The 21202-nt window shown below is 43.2% G+C and overlaps 1 protein-coding gene across 4 annotated transcripts in view; it reads right to left on the reverse strand.

Annotated features, from left to right (window-relative positions):
- Positions 1-21202, reverse strand: part of Tnik (TRAF2 and NCK interacting kinase) — a 418588-nt gene that overhangs the window by 161326 nt on the left and 236060 nt on the right. For all 4 annotated transcript variants that reach the window (XM_006971170.4, XM_016000780.3, XM_006971168.4 and 1 more), the window contains exon 3: positions 11806-11862. In XM_006971170.4, coding sequence (XP_006971232.1) covers positions 11806-11862 — 57 coding nt within the window. The remainder of the gene's footprint in view (positions 1-11805; positions 11863-21202) is intronic.

A 21202-nucleotide genomic window follows, 5' to 3' on the forward strand; every position in this document is an offset into this window, starting at 1 on the left:
ATTAAATGGAAGGTCTCCATCAAATCCCAATCCTCAGTGCTCAGGAAACTCCTGGAAGAGGAGGTAGAAATAGTGTTAGGGTCAGAGGATGGAGGACACCAGGAGAACAAGGCCTTCTAAGTCAACTGAGAAAAGTTCGTATGAACTCGCAGAGACTCAAGCAGTGAGCACAGGGCCTACATGGGTCTGCACCGGGTCCTCTGGGTGCACATTACAGCCTTCAGTTTAGAACTGTTATGGAATTCCCGAGTGTGTGAATGAGTGGGTCTCTGATTCCTGTGCCTTCTCTTGGGAGCACTTTTCCTTTTGCTAATTTGCCTTGTCAAACAGACTATGATGTGATGCTTTTTATATGATGTTATTATGTTTTATTTTGTTGTTTTATTGTTACCTCTTAGAAGCCTGTTCTTTTCTAATAAGAGACAGAAAGGGAGTGGATCTGGATGGGAGGGGAGGTGGGGAAAAACTAGAAAGAGCAGAGGGAGGGGAAACTATAATCATGATATACTGTATAAGAAAAGCACCTATTTTTAATAAAACGGGGGAAAAGAAATGTAAGATTTAGATGGAGTTGACAAATAATGGGGGAGACAATACCCCAACTAGAAGTCCCTCACCACAAAGTGAAACATCCAGTGCTAGAAATGGGTTGTATCTAGTTGAGTCATTGGCCAAAGGGGCCACATGGAAATTCCCAATCAATTCATGAGCACCAAGGCCATTGGTTGCTCTCTACAAACTGATGACAAGGCCCTGTTGCTGAAGACAACACTTACATACCTTGTTGAATACTACAAAGTCAAGCCAGGGCCTCAGTAGAGTCTTCACCTCTACTGACAAGTGTTCGTGGTTCTGGAAGGTGCTCTGCAAGCTACCAGAGAAGAAGGGTAACCACTAACCTAGCTACAGACCCTGGGATCTACAACGGTGACCTCCCTTCACGATACACCTGTGCAACTGTGGCACTAATCTTGTGGGAGTAACCAACCACTATCTGATTGGACTTAAGTCCTACTTCGTGAGATAGAACCTTGCCTAACACTGCTTTGGTAGCCAAGAACCTAAGACTAGATAGGCCATGGATGGACCAAGGGGAAAACTAAATACTGCTGTCTGCTAAAAGAACATAGAAAATACAATGACTCCTAACAACATTCTGTTATCTCTATAGATCAGTGTCCTGCTCAGGCATCATCCGAGTTTTCTACTGCAGTAGGTGGAAACTAATACAGAGACCCACAACTAAACAATGTGCAGAGAGCAAGAGGCCTTGGAACACTCCGTCCTAAATGGAATGCCTTCATTGAAGCCCTCCCCTCAGGGCTCAGGCATACATTGAAGAGGAGATAGAAAGATTGTAAGAGCCGTGTAAGGTGGGATGGGTGACACCAAAGAGACAGTGTCTTTCAGACACAGGACTGACGATGCACATACGAACTCACAGAGACTGTGGCAACATGTACGGGGCCTGCACAGGTCCAAGCCAGATGAGGCCCCAGTGCTGAGCAAGAGAAGGAGACATAAGCTCCCATTCCTAACCAAGAAGTTATCTTCAACTGACATCAGATTTCTCCAATGGAGTCGCACTGGGTATGTTAACCACACTTAAGGACAGGCCCGTGCCCAGCGATAGACGGCCAGCACAAAATGAGTTCAATGACATTTTTGGTAGACTTTGTCTCATATCTCTTTTGGAATTTTTTTTCTTACTGGTCTTTTGTTTGTATATTATGGGTTCTGATTTTGGGTTTTCATTGGGTGTGTGCACGTCTTATGCCGTCTCTTTGTTAATATTTTTGATTTTATTAAATTCCATTTTGTTTGCTTTTTCTTTGCTTGTTTGTTTCCTAAAGTGAGAAAAAGCAGGTGTGGAGTTGGGTGGGTTGGGAGATGGGGGATCTGAGAGGAGTCAGGAGAGGGGAAACCATGATCATAATATAGTATATGAAAAAATTATCTTCAATAACAACAACAAAGAAATGTAAAATTCAGTCTTAGGAAATTTAAAGTCATATTGCCTCTCATGTCTTACTATCTTTTTGTTTTGTTTCATATCCAAATATAGAAGAAAAATTTACATTTCCTTAAATAGTTGCAAGTGATGTTATTTTTAAAGTGTTTGCTTGGAAATTTCAGTAGAGTCTTCATACATAAGAGCATTCTGTATACAAGTGGGGCTGCCTAAGCATGCCCAAAAGGAGACTGGCATTTGTTTTTTTTTTTTGGTGTACTCAAAGTTGATGTATAATATGTAGTTTGAGTGTTGCTTTTATTTATTTATATCTAAAATATTTTTTCATATAATATATTCTGATCACGGTTTTCTCTCCCTCATCTCCTCCCAGATCCTTTCCATCTCTTCATTCATCCAATCCCATGCCTTCTTTCTCTCTTTAGAAAAGAAACAGGCAAATAAATCAGAATTAAAAATATATATAAAACAAAGAGTGAGAAAGCACATGAAACACACGAACAAATGCCTTCATGAGGCTATGTAGAAGCTGACCTCATTGGCACCAAGAAACAGAAGTTTGAGCTGAGTTCAAGATCAAATGGCAGTGATGTCACTGGTGGAGAGAAGGAGAGAGCATGAGATATGTGATTGAGAATAAAGTCATTCTCTGACAGAAAAAATTATGTTTTCCAAGGCCCTTATGCTGCTAGGGGTATTGTGTATTACTTCCTCAGAGGGCCATCATGCCATGGAGAAAAAGATGAACATCTGTCTGCAAGAGACACAGAACTGCCACCGTGTTCTTCATATAAAGCACTTTACAAGTGAATAGGTTTGATTCTCAGCCTGACTATATGAAAGAAGTATTATTTACACCTAGTGGTGTAGCAAAGAGGAGGGAAGCGTTAGGTCCAGCATGTCCTAAAATATCTCAGGTGGAGATGTCTGATGAGGCAAGAGTGATCATTTGTAGGGTTTTCTCTTTTCATCAGTCTCTTTCAGCCCTTGCAATGATGTCATTCATTCGGTCCACTGGAAATGAGGTGCCTTGTATCCTCCGGCATCTTAGACCCGCAGTTCAGCCACCAGCTATGGGAGTTGAAATGGGTGGCCTTTTCCACCTGTGGAAGCATGGCTGTCGATCTCTCTCCCCTTGGTTCTGGCTGTCAGGAAAAGTAGCTGCCCATTTTTTTGTGACCTGTACCTTGGTCCAGTTTTCTGCTCTTTTCAGGCTCTCCATTGGCAGTCTGTGACTGGCTACAGAGAAGGGCAGCACACCGTCCTTGTTTCTGACTGGAGAACTCTTTCCAGTCAGTAGGTTTTAAATGAGAGAGAACTTTCATAAAGAGAAACACAGAAGATTCAAATCATTAAGAGAACAGTCAAAGCATTGCTAGAGAAATTAAACCACAAAGAACTCACAGAGCCTCAAACTAGAGAGCCCAGAAAAGAGGGGGGTCAGAAAAAGGAGCCTGTGGAGTATTGGCACCACAGACGAGGGGCATGAAGCTGTAAACAGGCCCATGTTTACTGTGAGGAGCTTTCCTGAAGACCTGGATCTGAACAGCCCTGGACAAGGACTCCAAGCCTTGGAATTTCGATTTGCCAACTTCCTCATCTGCATACTTGAGAATACCATTCGAGAGCCAAGAGAAGTCCTAGAATTTTGATCTACTTCTTGGAGGTCAACAAATGAAAGGCACAAATCATCAGGGGAAAATGTTTTTAAAATGCATTTCTTTTCTTTTCTAGTTTGGAGGTGTTAGACTCCAGGGGCCTCTCTTTCCATTACTTTGCCTCACTCTGTCTTTCTGTCGTAAGCAATATTTCTACCATGTGGGCATGCACACATAGCAAGCCCCAAATGGAAGCCATGCACTCAGCATGCAAGAATTTGTGCAGATACCAGACACACACAAGCCACCAGAGGTGACCTGGACACACACAAGCCACCAGAGGTGACCTGGACACACACAAGCCACCAGAGGTGGTCAGTCTGTACCAGTGATAAGGGCAGATGCTGATGTATATATGGAGTGGGCAGCTCAACTCCCTTTTTAAAGAAGCATCCCATGTTTATGCGTGCAGTACAAAACCAAAGTCACATCATGGGAAATTGTCTCAAAGGGAAAGGGTATAATGGAGACAAAGAGGAATGTATTTATCTTTTCACTTTTCAAAGTTTTCATCATGTACTTTATTGAAATATTCTGTCTACTAAAGACCTCAAGAACCCTCAAAAGAGGTCCTCAGGGATCTCTATTGCAGGGGAGCCTCAGAAGGGAATTGATGGGTTTGGGGGTGGTTCCATATACAGGAATGCACTTCTGAATTCCTTTTCTTTTCTAACCAAGGCCTTCTCCTACTGTGACTCTCTCGCAGCTGTCCTTTTATCAAGGGGCATTTCTACTGCCCAGGTGGCTTCCTCTTGAATTCTCCCTCAATATTTTGTACATGTCTTAAAAGCGAACTGACCCTGTGACTAAGGTTACTGCTTAAGTGTTGAGTCTCTTGAGGGTGCTGGAATATTAAGATTTGGAAGGTGTCCCTGTCAATCACCCAGTACTGACACCCTTTCCCATGAGTGGGTGGTCTTGGCGTTCAGTTTCTGGAATGTGGCCTTGCTGTATTTCTTGGATCGGACCCCATCATGGTGCTTAACTTTGGAAAGAGGCATACTATTTATACACAACGAGACTAGCAACCCAGCAACTTAGGTGACCAAGCTAGGGCTGAGCACAAGGTCGTCCCACATATTGACTAACCAAGTGTGGCATGTAGATCACGGGACAGGTTACTACAGGACAAGTACAACATTCCAGGGCACACTCTAAACACTTTCCATGCTTATTTCACCCTGTCTCGTTCAGTAAGTTCTCACCAGGACTAATTACAACCATGTTCGAGGATGGAATATGTATCATGCACTGCACATTATATACTATTTTAGCCTCAAGCCAAGCTTGAGACATCTGTATACCCACCTAATAGAGGAAACCCCTGATTCTGAAGGCAAGGCACTGGTACTGCGCCTCTGCCTCCCATCCTATAAGATAGCTAAGGGAAATGGGGGTACACCCCGAGTCCTGGATTCATTATCACCTCTGCCATTTATTATCTGTTGAGTTTGGGTAACTTACTTAAGCCTTACAGTTTCAATTCCTTATATGTCAAATGAATATAATAACAATATCCCTCTGGGGGATTTTTCCCAGTGTTGTGTATTAAGAATTGAGTGTTTGGCTCAAAGCAAGCACCCAGTGTTAGACATTGTATTTTGCTCTGGGCCATTGTGCTTAATATATTATTAGTGTGTGTTAGGCTACTAATCACTCTATAGAATGTCCCCACTTTGGGAGCAAAGAACCAAATGTATTTGGGATAGCATGTCTCCTTGACTACCCAGCAACCTAAGATGTTTTTATTTTACTTTTTGGTCATTTCAGCAAACATTCCCTGGGCCCTTTGACAATGTGCAAAGCATTCTACCAGGACTACAGGGGAAGCCTCTATGATAGCCTTCCAAAACAGGGGGTGCTGGCCACAGACTGCATCTACAAGGACCCATAAAGGTGGAGGTGGGGACTCCAGGAAGCTGGGCTTTGGAGATCCCACGGGCGGTACAGCACAGTCCCCTGCTCTTGACACGCTCTGCTCTCTGAGGAGGCTCTGGCATTATTTTGGAAAGGAGATAAAGACTTAAGGGCTTCTCAACTCAATGTTTAACAAGAGAAAACCTCTTTTAACTCATGTACACATTGAGTTTTCCTCAGGACAATTTGATTGAAGTGGTGTATTGGGAAGAAGAAAAAAACAAAAAACCCTTGAAAACCTTATAAAGCCCTTGTCTTAGTATTTAATTCACTCATGATCTGAACCAATTTGTCCCTATTTATCTTATTATTTTTTAAATTTTAAATTGTGTGTGTGCATGCACATGTGCATGTACTTGTGCGTGCCTACATATGTGTGTGTGCATGTGTGTGTATGCATTTGCACATGCAAGTGTATATGTGTGCATGCATGTGTGTGTGTCTCTCTCTGTGTGCAGATGCTCTCAGAGTAGATCTGCTAGACCTGGCATTACATTCAGCTGAAAGCTACCCAGCATGAGTGCTGGGAACCAAATGTGGGTCCAAGAGGAGCATGGACTTCTAACCACTGAGCTACCTCTTGAGACCCTGTCCAGATTTATCTTGTATCAATCTCTTCTTGGTATTTCTAAACATCAAAACTTGACAGCACAATTTCCAGAACATGTAGCCTCAGCCCTGTGCACACTTTGCATCCTTGGCTGGGAATCAGGGCCTGTTTGACATCCCGGGGTTAGGTTCAGATGACTGACCCCTCAAACATGACAGATAACTCTATTTATCAATTTTATAAGAACTTTGTAGACATTTGGGGTAAGGTTATGCTACCACAATGTCCTCTTCAAATGAATGCCCAAGTTTTCACCTTTTAATGTTCAGGACCTGTCATAATGTAGTAGTGGATGTTTGTTAAATATACCAGTGAGGAAACGGATTCACTCTAAATTAAACAGTAAATAACTTTCTACATTAATTGTAGACCTATAGCTATAAAGTCAAAAGGGTATAAATAAAGGATGGTATTAAACTGCATATCATTTTAATAACCATGCTACATAGAGCAAGGTATTTAATATGCTTGGTTCCACATCTCTGAAATGGGACTAATTAACCCATTTTTAAGTTATTGAGGGAATCAAATATATATCTATATATGAGAATATATGTATACACACACATATATATATGTATATATTTATCCATACACACAGCATTTAAAGCAATTTGGGAAAATTTGCATCAATGTTAGCTTCCAGTATTATTTATTTGGGGCTGAAATATAAAAATGTAACTAGAAGGACATTTAAGTGAACATCCTCACTCTGATGTCAAGATATGACATGATGGACGATGTGAGCCTGATGGGTGGATGTGAATGGAATTCCAGTTTTGTCGATCCGACACCATCCATCCTTGCTTCTTCTCCACTAGCTCTCAGACTCCCTTTGAGAATCAGCCTTCCCCGTGGTACTTTCAAGCCAGGTTTCCAAGCCAGATGCAGTTGGAAAGATCTAGAGACTGAGATTCTTGATTCAAGACAGGCCACACACACTCACTCCAGCAGTGGAGTCATGCTAAAGAGGACGTCAGAGCAGAAAGGAGAGTCCAGAGACAGAAGTCCCATCATGCCACCTGCCACATGTGCTTCTGGACCTCGCTGAGTTTTGTGAGTGTGTGTGTGTGTGTGTGTGTGTGTGTGTGTGTGTGTGTGTTTTAAAAATACACAAGCTAGTAAAGTCCTTTTTCCAGCTTCCTTTAGTGTCAACGGGAACAATAATAAAACTCAAAATGCCTTGATTAATGAAACCATGATTGGTTATTATTTTATTACATCTTAGATGTAGTTTAGGCTGTCACCATAATGGGATTAATTTACACCAATAGTTTTGACTTGAAAGTGGGGAACATTTGTAATCAAAGACCCCCAGTCTTATCATATTTGGGGGCCAGAAAAAGGTAGACACAAAATACCAGGAAAGGAAAGCCGTACCTTTGGTAGTGTGGCATCTTTCTCTTTTTTTAAAGAGTTACTTTATATTTTTAATGACAAACATGATGTGTGTCTTCATGTGGGTGCTTGTATGTGAATGCAGGTACCCGCGAAGGTCAGAGACATGGGATAACCCCGGAGCTGGTGTCAGAGGCAGCTGTGAGTTGTCGATAATGTGAGTACAAGGAACCGAACCCAGATCCTCTGGAAGAGCACTATAAACTCTTAACTGCCGAGCTATGGCTCCAGCCCTAGTACATCTCCTAAGGAAATTGTAAAAAGGGGAGAACCAGTGGGGATTCTACAGCAGGCCTGGGAATCTGCATGTTTTGTGGACTCCCCAGAGCTACTGAGGGGCCACTTGCTGACACTTGGACAAATACCACTCTAATGGGTCTAGGTCCGCTTAGCTCCTGTAGGAGTTTCAAATGCAGCGGTGAAGGAATTCTCACAAGGCAATGAGATGGGAGAATGTTCATAATGATTCAGGAACCTACAAGGACTCTGAAGACCAAGATGGAGTGTAGGCAGGAATTCTGAAGCCAATCTGGCCAATGTTGAGGTGTCTCAGCGCTAAGACTGGAAGAATGCAGACTCTGCATTTGGCCCTCTTTGTGACCATTTTCTATAAAAGGAAGCAATATAGACTAAAAGCAAGAATTTGAAAATGAATTTCAGGCTTCTGTCCTCATCAGTTCCATCGCAATGAACTGCAATCGCCTCGCAGTAGGTCACGGAACAATCAACAAAGACGACCTGTGAGAACTCATCTCAGCTTTGAACAGAACAGCCATAATGAGCACAATTAAAATAATTGTTGAGAAGCATTTGCACCGGATTCCCCAACACACAAAAGACAACGTGACGGGATGGGATCAATTGCTTTCTAAAGGGAACATCAGAGTTTAACAGGAAAAACTGTTGCCGACTGTGACAGGCAGGGACGTGACGACGCAAAGCTCATTGGCTCCTGCCTCAGACAGCAGGGCAACAATAAACCCATCTCCTGCTGTACACTACATCTGCCTTTGTTGAGGGTCAGTGGTTAAGTAAGAGTCAAAGCTGTGACTAAATCTCAGAACTGCATCCAGCTCTTCTGAAAATGGGTTCTCCAAGAGAACAGAACTCATATACTGTAAAGTGCCTGTTTTATGTAACAGGCTGGCACTTTGAAACATGTAGAATGGTATTCTCTGTCTACTAGCCTTGGGGCAATTGAGGGAAAAGCTGTCAAATAATTTTTCAAAGGGTTTGCTTGCCAACAGAAATCCAGTGAGAAAGACTAGCTGATATTCCTTAACCTGAAAATGTATGGGTGTATATACACATATACATATATATATGTATATGTATACACACACACACATACACACACACACACACACACACACACACACACACACACACACACACACACATATATATATATAATGCATTTCCAGGCTATATAATTGAGTAACATTTTTTGATTGCAAGTAAGGTAGCCCAGGAGTACTAACAGTTGTTCTTAGAATAATTTAAAACTTCGCCTGGAAAACCAGGAACTAGAAGAGTGATATTTATTGTCCTCAAGTCCCACTTTCACATCAATAAACAGCTTTATGTACCCCTGGCTGTGATGTCAGTGAAACTCAGCTGTCACAGAGACACAACAGAACTCAATCCACAGTGTGGCCACCTTGGTTCATCACAGCCATTAGTCACTAAGACACCAAGCACATCTTATTATGCAGAAGTGTGACTCAAGGATATCCAAGGATAACAGCAAATCTGCTAAACAAATTCTGATTCGTTTTGTAGATGGGGCTTTGTAAAAGGCTTATACATTTAGTATGAGCTTATAAATAGGGGCTCACAATACCAGATTTTGAGTTGTGTGTCATATCCAGCTAATTCACTATTCCAATATCCACTTTTTTACTTCTGACTTATAGCAGCTATATATTTTTCTTTTCTGGTGATTTCTTATAAGCATACAGTGTATTTAGATAATATACAGCCTACACATCTTCCCTCCCATTCCTTCTGGATCCTCTTAGGACCTACTTTTTTCTTCTTTTAAAAAACAATTAAGTTAATTCATTGAGAATTTTATACATCACATTTTGATTATATTTGCCCCAAATTTCTCCCTTAACTCCCCCCACACTCACTCCCCATCCCTACGCCCCACTTGTGTGTCCTCCTTTAATTTGGGCTCTCCATAGACTCCAAGATGTGGAGCCATCCTCTGGAGTGTGGCCCGACCTACCGGGAGCCATTCCTCCAAGGAAACTGACTCTCCCTTCCCCAGAAGCCTCAGTCGGGGTAGGGCTCATGCAGCCCTTTCCACAGAACCTGAACTTTTAACTAGATACACTGTTAGACATTCAAGAGGAAAATATTTCATTGGAAGGAACTTCTCTGTGTCCCTCTGCCACCTTATTTTTTAGTGGTGAATAAAATCCATGGTTACACCGAACTCCAAAGTGACCCTCACAGGCAGGGAGGCTGTGAGGTAAAGTGACAGAGCAGAGGATGGATAAGCATCCTCTGACTCACCACACTCTTGTCTTTATTTCTCTCCTGGCTGCTGTGATGAATACTCTGATAAAAGCAAATTAAGGGACAATGGTTTAATCATGGTCACAGTTCAAGGGGTCAGCCCACCATAGGAGGAAAGTAATGGTGGCTGGAGTCTGGAGCAGCTGGTCACATGATATCCACCATCAGGACCAGAAAGTGATGGATTCAGCTGCTGCTCAGTTCTCTTTCTCTATTACAGTCCAGGATCCCAGCCAGGGGAATAGTACTACCCAGAGTGGGCAAGTCTTTTCATCTCTACTAATACCATCAAGACACCTCTCCCCACAGGCATGCGCAGAGGCCTGTCTCTCCAGAGATTCTAGATTTTTATCAGCTTCATAATTAAAACTAAGCATTCTTTTTAACATGATGGAAAAAAGACACTTTTTATCATGCTTAACCCTCTGTTTCAAGTGACAGAATATAACTTTAATTTAGATAATCCATGTGCATTTCTTAGTCAGGTGACTTAATGAACTAACTGAGGTCAAATATTTGAATTAGTTTACAACACTGAAATTGAAAAAAAATATACCAAGGACAGTAAAAAGAAACACAAAAGCACACAACTAGTAATAAGCATTTTAGTGTTAGTCAACTGGTAATAGAAGGAAAATCTTGTTCCTATATTTCATTAAATTGAAAAGAATAATTTAGAGAGAAGTTTAGATCAATAATAAAGAATGAGTAAACAAATAATTAATACTATGTTTGATATGTATGGATATTGGTGATTTTTATGGATTCATGGATATTTCTGAAGAGCCTTCCAACAGGTATTTACCAAAGTTAACAGACCATCTAAAGGGGGGTTTCACAGCTAATGTGCAGACAGTGTGCCCTTTTTCTTTTTTAAAATCTGTTTCTTGGAGTCACACATATCTTTGTGTGACTCCTTCACTTGATGTCTGTTTACATTCAGTATTTTACTTCTGGCCAAATAGAGACTTTGGTCTTTTAGCTTTTATGCCCAACATAAAAAGACAGACATCTTGGAGAAATTCCCAGAACAATAGAAAATTAATAACATGTTTTGATGTCCTATGAATCCTTTAAAATCTGATTTCTGTTCTACAATCTTGAAAAGTCATTAAAATATTTTAAATTAGACCAAGCAAAAATACTGAAAGCATTTGATTATATTTAATGTAAAGTCTAAAGGAATATTAGATTGTTTGATCATCCACGCAGAAGTTTGGTTTAGAGTTGTTCTTTAATAAATAGGAATTTGTGGGTGATTATTTGGTCACAAATATTTTATTTTAAAAAATGTTCATATTAAGTGTAGTATGAAGATTTTATAACTATCCAAGATCTCCTCTACTCCCGTGTTGGGCAGCCCTTTAGGGAAACAGTTATGGTCCATCTCTTCTTTGTCATTTCAGGGTTATAATTTTAATACTTTGGAATCCTTACTTTGCCTTCAAATGCAAATGTCCATGGTTATGTTTATGTAAATTACTGGCACACATTATCCAGTCTAACAGCCTAAGGCAGTGTGTAGTATTGAATTTAACCGCAGTGATTTATTCATGGCCCGCTCAGTTGGCTGTGGAGATTCATATTTCTTCACAAGAATCACAAACGGGAAAGGATCTGGAGTATTTAGGAAGATCACTTTTCTGGCAAATGTTTTTTTTCTGTCACTCACTTCTTTGTTACAACTATATAGCTAATGAGATGATGTGATAAAAATGCCTTACCCCTGTGACATCCATAACCTTGATGGCTGCAAGCTGTCCTGTTTTGACATGACGACCCTGTAAGAAAAAAAAAACAAGATTTAGTTGTGATGAACAATGTTAGTTTTCCATTCCAATCACATAAAGATCAATGGCTAGATCAATATTCCAGTATGCAGAAACCAGACAGACAAAAACATAGATAGACAATAGAAATGTTTTAAAGACCTAATTCTAGTTAGTATTTGTTTTTATTTATTTATTTATTTATTTATTTATTTATTTATTTTTTATTTTTTTTATTTATTTTTTGGTTTTTCGATACAGGGTTTCTCTGTGTAGCTTTGCGCCTTTCCTGGGACTCACTTGGTAGCCCAGGCTGGCCTCGAACTCACAGAGATCCGCCTGGCTCTGCCTCCCGAATGCTGGGATTAAAGGCGTGCGCCACCACTGCCTGGCTAGTATTTGTTTTTTAAAAACATTCCCTGTTATGTCATCTTTTTTACTCATTTTCACAGGGGGTCATCAAGTAAATGAAATGGGAATGTTGGACAATCCGATTTTCTTTCTATCAAAAGCACTAAACCAGGGCTTGTGTGAGTGGCAGATTCACACAAAGTACAGACCAGTCTGGATGGAGGGGATGAGGAAATCTCAGTAAATAGGAACTGAAGGGACTTACTTTCAGTTCTTAAAACATTCTGCATGTTGGGCTAGGAATATGGCTTAGTGGTAGAGACAAGCCCAGCATACACAAGGTTTTAGGGTCAATCCTCATGACTGAAAAAACAATATCAATCAACAAAATCAACTGGCTATAACGGCCATTGTCAGCTGGGCACTGGTAAATGTGTGGAGCCAACACTTGGTGATGGGAAAGGGGGGCAGGGACCACTTTCAACTCTTCATCCCCAGGAGCATCTGGACATTTACTTCCACAGTGACGGAGGGGAACAGTGCTGCTGGGACTCAGCACTCATGGCTGGGGACTCAGTTTCTGAGTTGGAACAGTCAAGGTCACAGGAAGATGCAGCAGCCACAGCACTCTCTTGGTGTGTCCCAGATAGCTGTCAGAGTCCTGGAGGTCTGAGGAATACTGTGATGCTGCACTACTGTCTTCAGGGAGAGACCACAGCTAGCTGGAAAGACTGCCAACCACATCTAGAACAATGTTTCTCCTCTGAAAACTGAAAGACAAAGGGCACCTGTAGACAAACACATGAGTCAATTTGATATCATCCAACTCAACTCTGTTAGAATTCTCTGAATTGGTCCCCTTGGGCTGGGCAAAGTCAGTCCTTGCAAGTAGCTAATAGCACTCTCCAAGGGCTGGCCTCCTTTGTGAAAATCAGCTTGATAGAAGCCCACTGGCTTTGTGGTCCAACTGTTTGAAGTTCTCTAAACACTATTGTTTTTAGCCCCTGTAATGGTCTCTCTTCTAGGTCTTTGCCTTCTTGATCCTGCACTATGTCTAGTTTTTTTTTTTTTTTCTAAATTTAATTAAAGTATCACTTCTCTTCCTCTCAATCAAACCTCACCTCTCCACTACCAAGGAACACATTCTGTTTCCACCATTGCTTGGTGCCCACTGTATCAACATTCTCCCTTCTGTCTCTTTCTCCTTTCTTTCCTCTCTGGCATCATTGCAGCATCACCCCTGGAATCAGACCTTCATGGGATCTCCTCTGCTCAGGACCTTGGCTATCCAAGTCAAGACACATTCTGAGTTCCTTTCTCCCCATGGAGGTCTATGTGGTACTTCTCCCAACATAGAATCTGAGACACTACGCACAAGGCACCCCAGCGCACTGGACCCAGGCACCCACAAAGGATACCAGGCACCCCAGCGCACTGGACCCAGGCACCCACAAAGGATACCAGGCACCCCAGCGCACTGAACCCAGGCACCCACAAAGGATACCAGGCACCCCAGCGCACTGAATCTTCTTTGAGTGAATAATTTGTTACAAGGGTACCCCAACGTCTAATTAAAGAGCAGCAGCTGGGACAGAATAGAGCTACTCGACAGTGTGGTGCTGGCCTAAGGCCAGAGAACAGAGGAGAAAATCAACCCTGTTAAATTTCACACAGAAGGCACTGGCAAATTCTTGGTTTGAAATCAATAAAATAACTGCTATTTTAAAAATTAAGGGTATATGATTTTTTTGTGGCTTCATTCATTTAGAGTTCTCTATGAATGTAGAAAATAAAACAACAGCTCTACACTCACTTTGAATTTCACTTCAAGCTGAGAGTTTGGCTTTTGATGGAGCTGTCACATGGCTGATGCCTCCTTATGAAGGCAGGCCGGGCTTAAGTGAGATTCTGCAAACAGAACAATGACCAGCCTCGGCTCAGGCCCAGGCAGAGGCTCCTCAAGCTGGAGCAGGGATGCTGCCTAGCTGTCAGACTCTGATGGTCAGGAAGGACCACAAAGGACCAAGGAGGACCCTGCTCAGCATGAGCTGCCTTTCACATCACTGGAGGATGTCAAAGCTGGTTACCATCCAGATTAAGGCAGACCTTTGAGGAATGGTGAGCAGTCAGCTGACTTCAAGATCATTAAAAACCTGAGGCACAGTTAGGATGGAGACAGTTTTCAAAGAAGCCACATCATAAAAACAAGAGTAAATTAATAAGAACAGCCCCATAATGCATCCAAACAATCCTGTTCTTTTAGGGATGAGGCCCAAATCTCACAGCTAATGAGACCCATATATTAGGATATAGTGTTCTCTATCTCATTTCTGCCACCCAGGACCTGGGTTACAAATCTGTACTGTTGAAATTTGAAAATGATTTTTGTTTTCTTAAATATTGCACATATATATATATGGTATGCATGTATGTATGTGTGTATGAGTGTATGTATATGTGTGTATATATGTATGTGCACATATGTATGTGCACATACGTATGTATATGTGTGTGTATATGTGTGTGTGAACAGTCTCAGGTGTTGGTCCTCACCTTCTCTGCCTTGTTTGAGACAACATCTCTTCTTTCCTTGTTTCTTTGTGTGCCAGGCTAGTGGGTCTATGGACTTGCAGGGTTCTCCTGCTCCTGTGTCCATTTCCATCTCACTATGGGAGCACTAGGTTTACAGTGTGCTGATTTAAACTCAGGTCCTGTTGTGTGCAGGCAGAGCCTTACTCCTGAATCCATCTCCCCGGCCTCTTGTGTTCCTTTTGAGACAATCTTGGGTAGCTCAGGCTGAACTTGAATTCATTATAGAGCCAAGCATACCTTGAATTCACGATCTTCCTGCCTCTATATCACAAGTGCTGTATGCTTGGATTACATGATGTTTTTAAAAAAATCATGTTTCACATGAGCTCAACATTGATCTGTTCATCTCTGCTGCAAATATGTTTCTTTTTGTTGTTTTAATGGTCTAAAAAATTTGGAGTCAGGATAACAAAGGCGGACCTTATTTCCACAGGGAATAATTAAGTGAAATTTCCACACTCCCTTCAATATTTTAATTTATTTCTACTCTTAAGAGTAATTAAAAATAAAAATATAGACATCATTTGAATTTGAATCTAATTTGTAAGTTCAATAAAAAATTGAAAATTAGATTTCTATGAAATGAAAACAGTCTTCTAAATGGAGGCAAGAGTTAAATAAAATTCTTCACAAAAAATAGAGATGTCGGATTGCAACTACTGCATCATTTCTGAATAAAAGCATGAAGTGTTTTGTTTCCTACTGAGATATTTAACAGTAACAAAAGTTAGTAAACAGACTAAAATCTAGAAAAAAAAAAAAACCAACCAAAATCTTAGTGCTAAAGAAAAAAGGTGTAGAAAAAGTCTGCCAAGAATGATGAAGAAGGATTTCTGGGAGAGCTAGGAGCCTGCAGAATGAACACAAGATCTATCACCTGCACAAAGGATACCAGGCACCCCAGCGCACTGGACCCAGGCACCCACAAAGGATACCAGGCACCCCAGCACACATCTCTAACCCTGGCACTGGTTTAGAGGACAGCAAAGACAAGTGGGTGCCTGGAGTTGTTGACCAGCCAGACAATTGAATCAATGAACTCCAGGCTCAGGGAAAGACCCTGTGTCAAAAGATACGGAGAGCTATGGTGGGAGAAATGTAGCATTGACCTTGGCCTTACACACGCGCGCGCGCACACACACACACACACACACACACACACGCGCGCGCGCGCGCAGGTGTTTGGAGATCACAGGTGCTGAGGCCTGTGGGCCCATCAGACAGTCACAAATCCACTCTTTCCCCTTTCTTCTGCGTCACTTTGATGTAAAGAACTACGCTGATTCTTGTTCCGTATAAAATAATTCAATACCAAGACAAAATGTGACCCACTCAAGCATGCTTAGGCTTCCCTTTGTCTCCTCCCGAAAATGAATGCAGGGGAAAACAGCCGTTTCCTCAGAAACGGCTGCTGAAGCATCACCTCTGTGGTGCTATTTTCTGAAGACCAGCAAGCCAGCTGTGGAGCTGCCAGCCTGAGGCTAGCCTGGAAGAGAGGGCTTTCATTTCTAGGTCACCAAAATACATTTTTCCCCAATGAGGCACACATGCCAGATCAGCCAATTTCAGTGCATCTCACCCTCCCATCCAAGGCTTCACACAGCAGAGTGGCTCCTTCTCTTCTGAATTGCCTTCAAGACAATTCCCCTCTATGAAGGAGAGCATCTTCAATTCAAATTCAGTAGCAAATGAATGTGCCGCCTTTGTATTTCCACAGCATTCTATGCTAACCCCTGCTGGTCCCAGCCAGTGCTGTGATCTTCTTTTCTTTTTCAAATATGCATTTCCAGAATAATGAAAACAAATCAAATCAAACAAATAGAAGGGCTGAGAGTGTTGCTCAGTGGTAGAACACTTTCCCAGGATGCGCAAGGCCCTAGATCCATACTAACCACCAAAAAAGAGAAGATAAGAGTGTAGAACACGTAGTATGGCAAGTGTTGTCTCACAGATCAATTCTGGTTAAATTTATCTACATCTGTCCATCTGTCTGTCTGTCCATCAGTCACTAGTGCCACAGTATACCATCTAGAGCAGTGGTTCTCAGCCTTCCTAATGCTGTGACCCTTTAATATAGTTCCTCATGTTGTGGTGACCCCCAACCATAAAATTATTTCATTGCTACTTCATAAATGCATTTTCTATTGTTATGAATCCTAATGTAAATATGTGATATGCAAGGCTTCTGATATGTGACCCCTGTGAAAGGGTCATTTGACCCCCAAAGGGCTTGTGACCTACAGGTTGAGAACAGCTGACCTAGAGTCTGCACCACAAACGGAAGCCCCAGAAAGCTCTCAACTCCATCACACACACTCTAAAACTGCCCTTAGCTGAAGGGGTACCCCGCCCAGAGCCAAGCTCCCATCTGGAGACAATTGAAAATGGCGACAATTTGGACCAGGGTGGAAGTGTTAGATCGTGAGGGATGGACAGAGAGCCCAGAGACATGCAGAGGGCTAGAGATAAAGGACCCGAGAGTCAACTAGGCACAGATTCCCTCCAAGCCTCTAAAGGTGTGATGGAGAAGGGACTCAGGCAATATTCGATAACTAGCACATTAGATGAAGGTGCGCGATGTGACGATTGTGTTTCCATTCTTGGGACCGTTCACATTCCACATCAGTCTCCTTGGGTCCCCTGTATTTCTGTCTAGCTGCAAACTGTATGGGACTGGATGACTGAGAGAGGCTTCAGGCAGTGAATGTGACTGCTTTGCTTGAAGAGAAGGTAAAAATGAATTAAGTGAAGCTCTTTTCAACTCTCCAGAGAGACTGCAGGAACCCTCTGCAGATCTTGGGGAAGTAGAAATATCTATTCAGCTTCACCTCTGCACATCACAAGGAGGTCAAGGGCATACCCCAGCCCCCACGCAGCCCCCACTCCCAGTTATGACACCTGTCAGTCTCATCCTCAAGATGTCAGGGCCTTCTCCTCAGGAATACTACTGTCCTTCGATAGAAACATGCTGTTAGAGGGCTGGAGATGGTTCAGTGGTTAAGAGCACTGGATGCTCTTCCAGAGGACTCGGATCAATTCCCAGCACCCACATGATGGCTCACAACCATCTATAATTCCAGTTCCAGGCAACCTGATGCTCTCTTCTGGCTTTCAGGGCCACTGTATGCCCACCGTACACAGCCTCAAACACCTATCCACATAGAAATAAAAATAAAGAAATCCTGGAGTGGAAACATGCCTTGAGGCAGGGGAGTTATGCAAGAGAATTCTATGGAATGGTTCCAAAGAACCTTAAAATCACAAATGCTCATGGAACATTCTTGGCACAGCATCTACTATTAGGGTTTCTCCAGGTCAAAGACAACCACTGTTTCTTCGCTTGTCACGAGACACTCACTGGTGACTTGCAAAGCTCTGCTTGGCAAATCTGCAGAACTATGACCTGGCTCCTGATGGTTCCCAGCCTGTGGGACAGTCAACAAAGCCCTGGCCCAGAACTGCCACTATGAGACTGCCCTCTCCCTCAGTACCGCACACCACCAATCCTCTGCCCAGCTTCTCCAAGGCTTAAGACTATTCAGGGCTGGGCGCACTGAGAGCCTAGGCTTTCTTATAGACTCCTGGTGGGAAACAAGATACTACCTCCCTTCTCTTTGTTGGAAACTAGGACATCTCAGTTTTTGTGGCTGCCAGCATGGCTCAGTTTATAAATCAAAATGGATGCTTCAAGGGAGGCGAATCCGTCACGATTTTTTTTTGCAGACAATGGTTAATGTATGCAGTTTCTGTGGCAGGGAGCCTAATGTCTGTGCTCAGGAATGGTGTGCCCAGCTGAAGTGACAGGAGCCACAAGGCAGACAAGCTGAGGGGTGAGGAGAACGGAGGGCAGCATAACCCGTCTCTGTGCCCTGGCCTCAAGCCAAGAACACACTCCCAGTCACCTCCTGCCCATCCCCCAAAGAGCAAAGAATCAAGAGCTTTCCTGGCCTCTGTCTAATTCAACCCATGAAATGGCGCCCCCCATCTGTAATCCTCCTCTGCTCCCTCTGGGAGAACTCAGCCTCTTCTGTGTACATAATAAATAAAGAAAAAAAAAGTGGCACCTGGGGGACAGAAATGGCATTGGGGACCTCGAGTTCTGTCCAAGAGGAATTTTGTGGAATATGGAAAAGAAAGACCTCATGGTAACTCACAGAAAACAGAAGCTGTCCAATGCATGTAAGAGTTGTTATTTAAAAATGAAAAATTCATATTAAAATATCTACCAGTTAAATATTAATTCTTAAAACCTAAACGTTCACAACAATACTGAATGGGAGAAAGCCCATGAGACATCAGCCCTACACAGAGAAGTAGAGGCAACTAAGGAATGCTGGGAATGGGAGACAAAGTCTCCCTAGAGAAGAGTACAGCAACTGGTTCTCCAGCAGCAAGTAGTCAGCCCTTGAAACCAGCATCCATCCGTGTAGCATTAGACAGACCGAGCAGGTTCTATTTAAGGGCACATATGTATGTACACATATGTGTGTAACAACTAATGAGAAAAGAGGCCATGAATTTGAAAGCGAGCAAGGAGGGATATATGAGAGGGTTTGGAGGGAGGAAAGGGAAGGGGGAAATTATATAATTCTAATCTCAAAATTCAAAAAGAAACTTAAAAGTTCAGACCCCGCTGCTGGCTTCCAGTGGTTGGTTTGGTTTCTGCTGTGTCTGATGGAACATTCTGTAGACACCTGGTGAAATTAGTGTCTGAGAAGTTGTTCTCAGGTAACAGGCTATGGTGATTACAGAGAGCTAGAAATTCCCTGAGATAGAGAATTCTTGGTGTTACCTGTCAACAGCAGAGAGAGAATGTCTATAGTGCTCAGCCTGTGAGACACACATGAGCTGCCTGTGAGACACACATGAGCTGCCTGTGAGACACACATGAGCTGCCTGTGAGACACACATGAGCTGCCTGTGAGACATACATGAGCTGCCTGTGAGACACACATGAGCTGCACAGGGACACACATGAGCTGCCTATGAGACACACATGAGCTGCCTGTGAGACACATGTGAGCTGCCTGTGAGAGAGACACACATGAGCTGCCTGTGAGACACACATGAGCTGCACAGGGACACACATGAGCTGCCTGTGAGACACACATGAGCTGCCTGTGAGACATACATGAGCTGCACAGGGACACACATGAGCTGCCTGTGAGACACACACAGGGACACCATTCTCTCCCAAGTCCCTAGGGCCCAAATGCTTCTGGCCCTAAAGGTAGCCCAGCCGCTACACCCCAGAACAGAAGCTCCTCCTTGTCCATGGAATCTTCTACCCCAGCCGAGGACAGCTTCTTACAAAAGATAGGTTCCAAATCATGCTAAGAAATGCAACGTTTCTAGGCTTAGTGAACTGTGTATTTTGCCTCCGTCACTATGAGTAAAAATATCAGTGACCCACCATGGGCTTCACCTGGGAGAAGCTGGAGGTGGCACTCTCCACAGCAGAGAGCTGGCAGGGGAAGGACCTGCCTTGGAGGCAGCGAGGCGTGGGAGGATTGCTACGAAGGTTTGGCTTTTGTTTTTCCTTCTCAGTGTTAACTAACAAACTGAAGGAGCGAGCCCTGGAGGCCTGAGCGAGCCCCATTGCTACAGTTCATCGTCTCACTGGCTTCACTGAGGACCCTCATGATGTCTTCTTCCCTGGCCCTGCACAGGTTTGCCATTTCCACCCCACACTGACCCCTACAGTCAGCGGCTTACAGCCTTGTGTGGGGGAGGGAGGTTGGTTGTGACCACGAGGCATAGGAGAGGGGCTAGGGAGGACAGCACTGAGCTTTGGGAGGAAGCTGTCCACCCCCAGTGTGTCTCAGTCACCCCCAGTGTGTCTCAGTCACCCCCAGTGTGTCTCAGTCACCCCCAGTGTGTCTCAGTCACCGCCAGTGTGTCTCAGTCACCGCCAGTGTGTCTCAGTCACCCCCAGTGTGTCTCAGTCACCCCCAGTGTGTCTCAGTCACCCGCAGCGGCAGCGGCAGCAGCAGCAGCGGCAGCGGCGGCAGCAGCAGCGGCAGCAAGAGCAGCCCTGTGCACCCAGCGCGGTCAGACCACAAGGGCCCGCAGTGTTCCCGACCCAGGAGCACAAATGGGGACCCACTTGACACTCTTACGGCTGCTGCTGCATAAACCTTCTCCCACAATGTCCTCAAACCTCCACAAGTTTTCATTAAAACAAAGGAAATGTCAGCCAGGAAATCTCTGGAATATAATTAGGGCCCACCAAATCTAAAGTAATTCAGAAGGAAAAAAATAGACAGTAATGAAAGGGAAGCTCTCTGGTCCTTACTGAATCTCTGCTGTACAGCTGACACAAAAATCAATTTCAACAGGCTTTAGCTCAATCTGAGCAGGACCAAGGGCGACAGATGAAATTTAGTGAGCAATTTACTGGAATCATAAT

This window comes from Peromyscus maniculatus, chromosome 6, assembly GCF_049852395.1.
Source record: "Peromyscus maniculatus bairdii isolate BWxNUB_F1_BW_parent chromosome 6, HU_Pman_BW_mat_3.1, whole genome shotgun sequence".
In the NCBI taxonomy this organism is placed as follows: domain Eukaryota; kingdom Metazoa; phylum Chordata; class Mammalia; order Rodentia; family Cricetidae; genus Peromyscus; species Peromyscus maniculatus.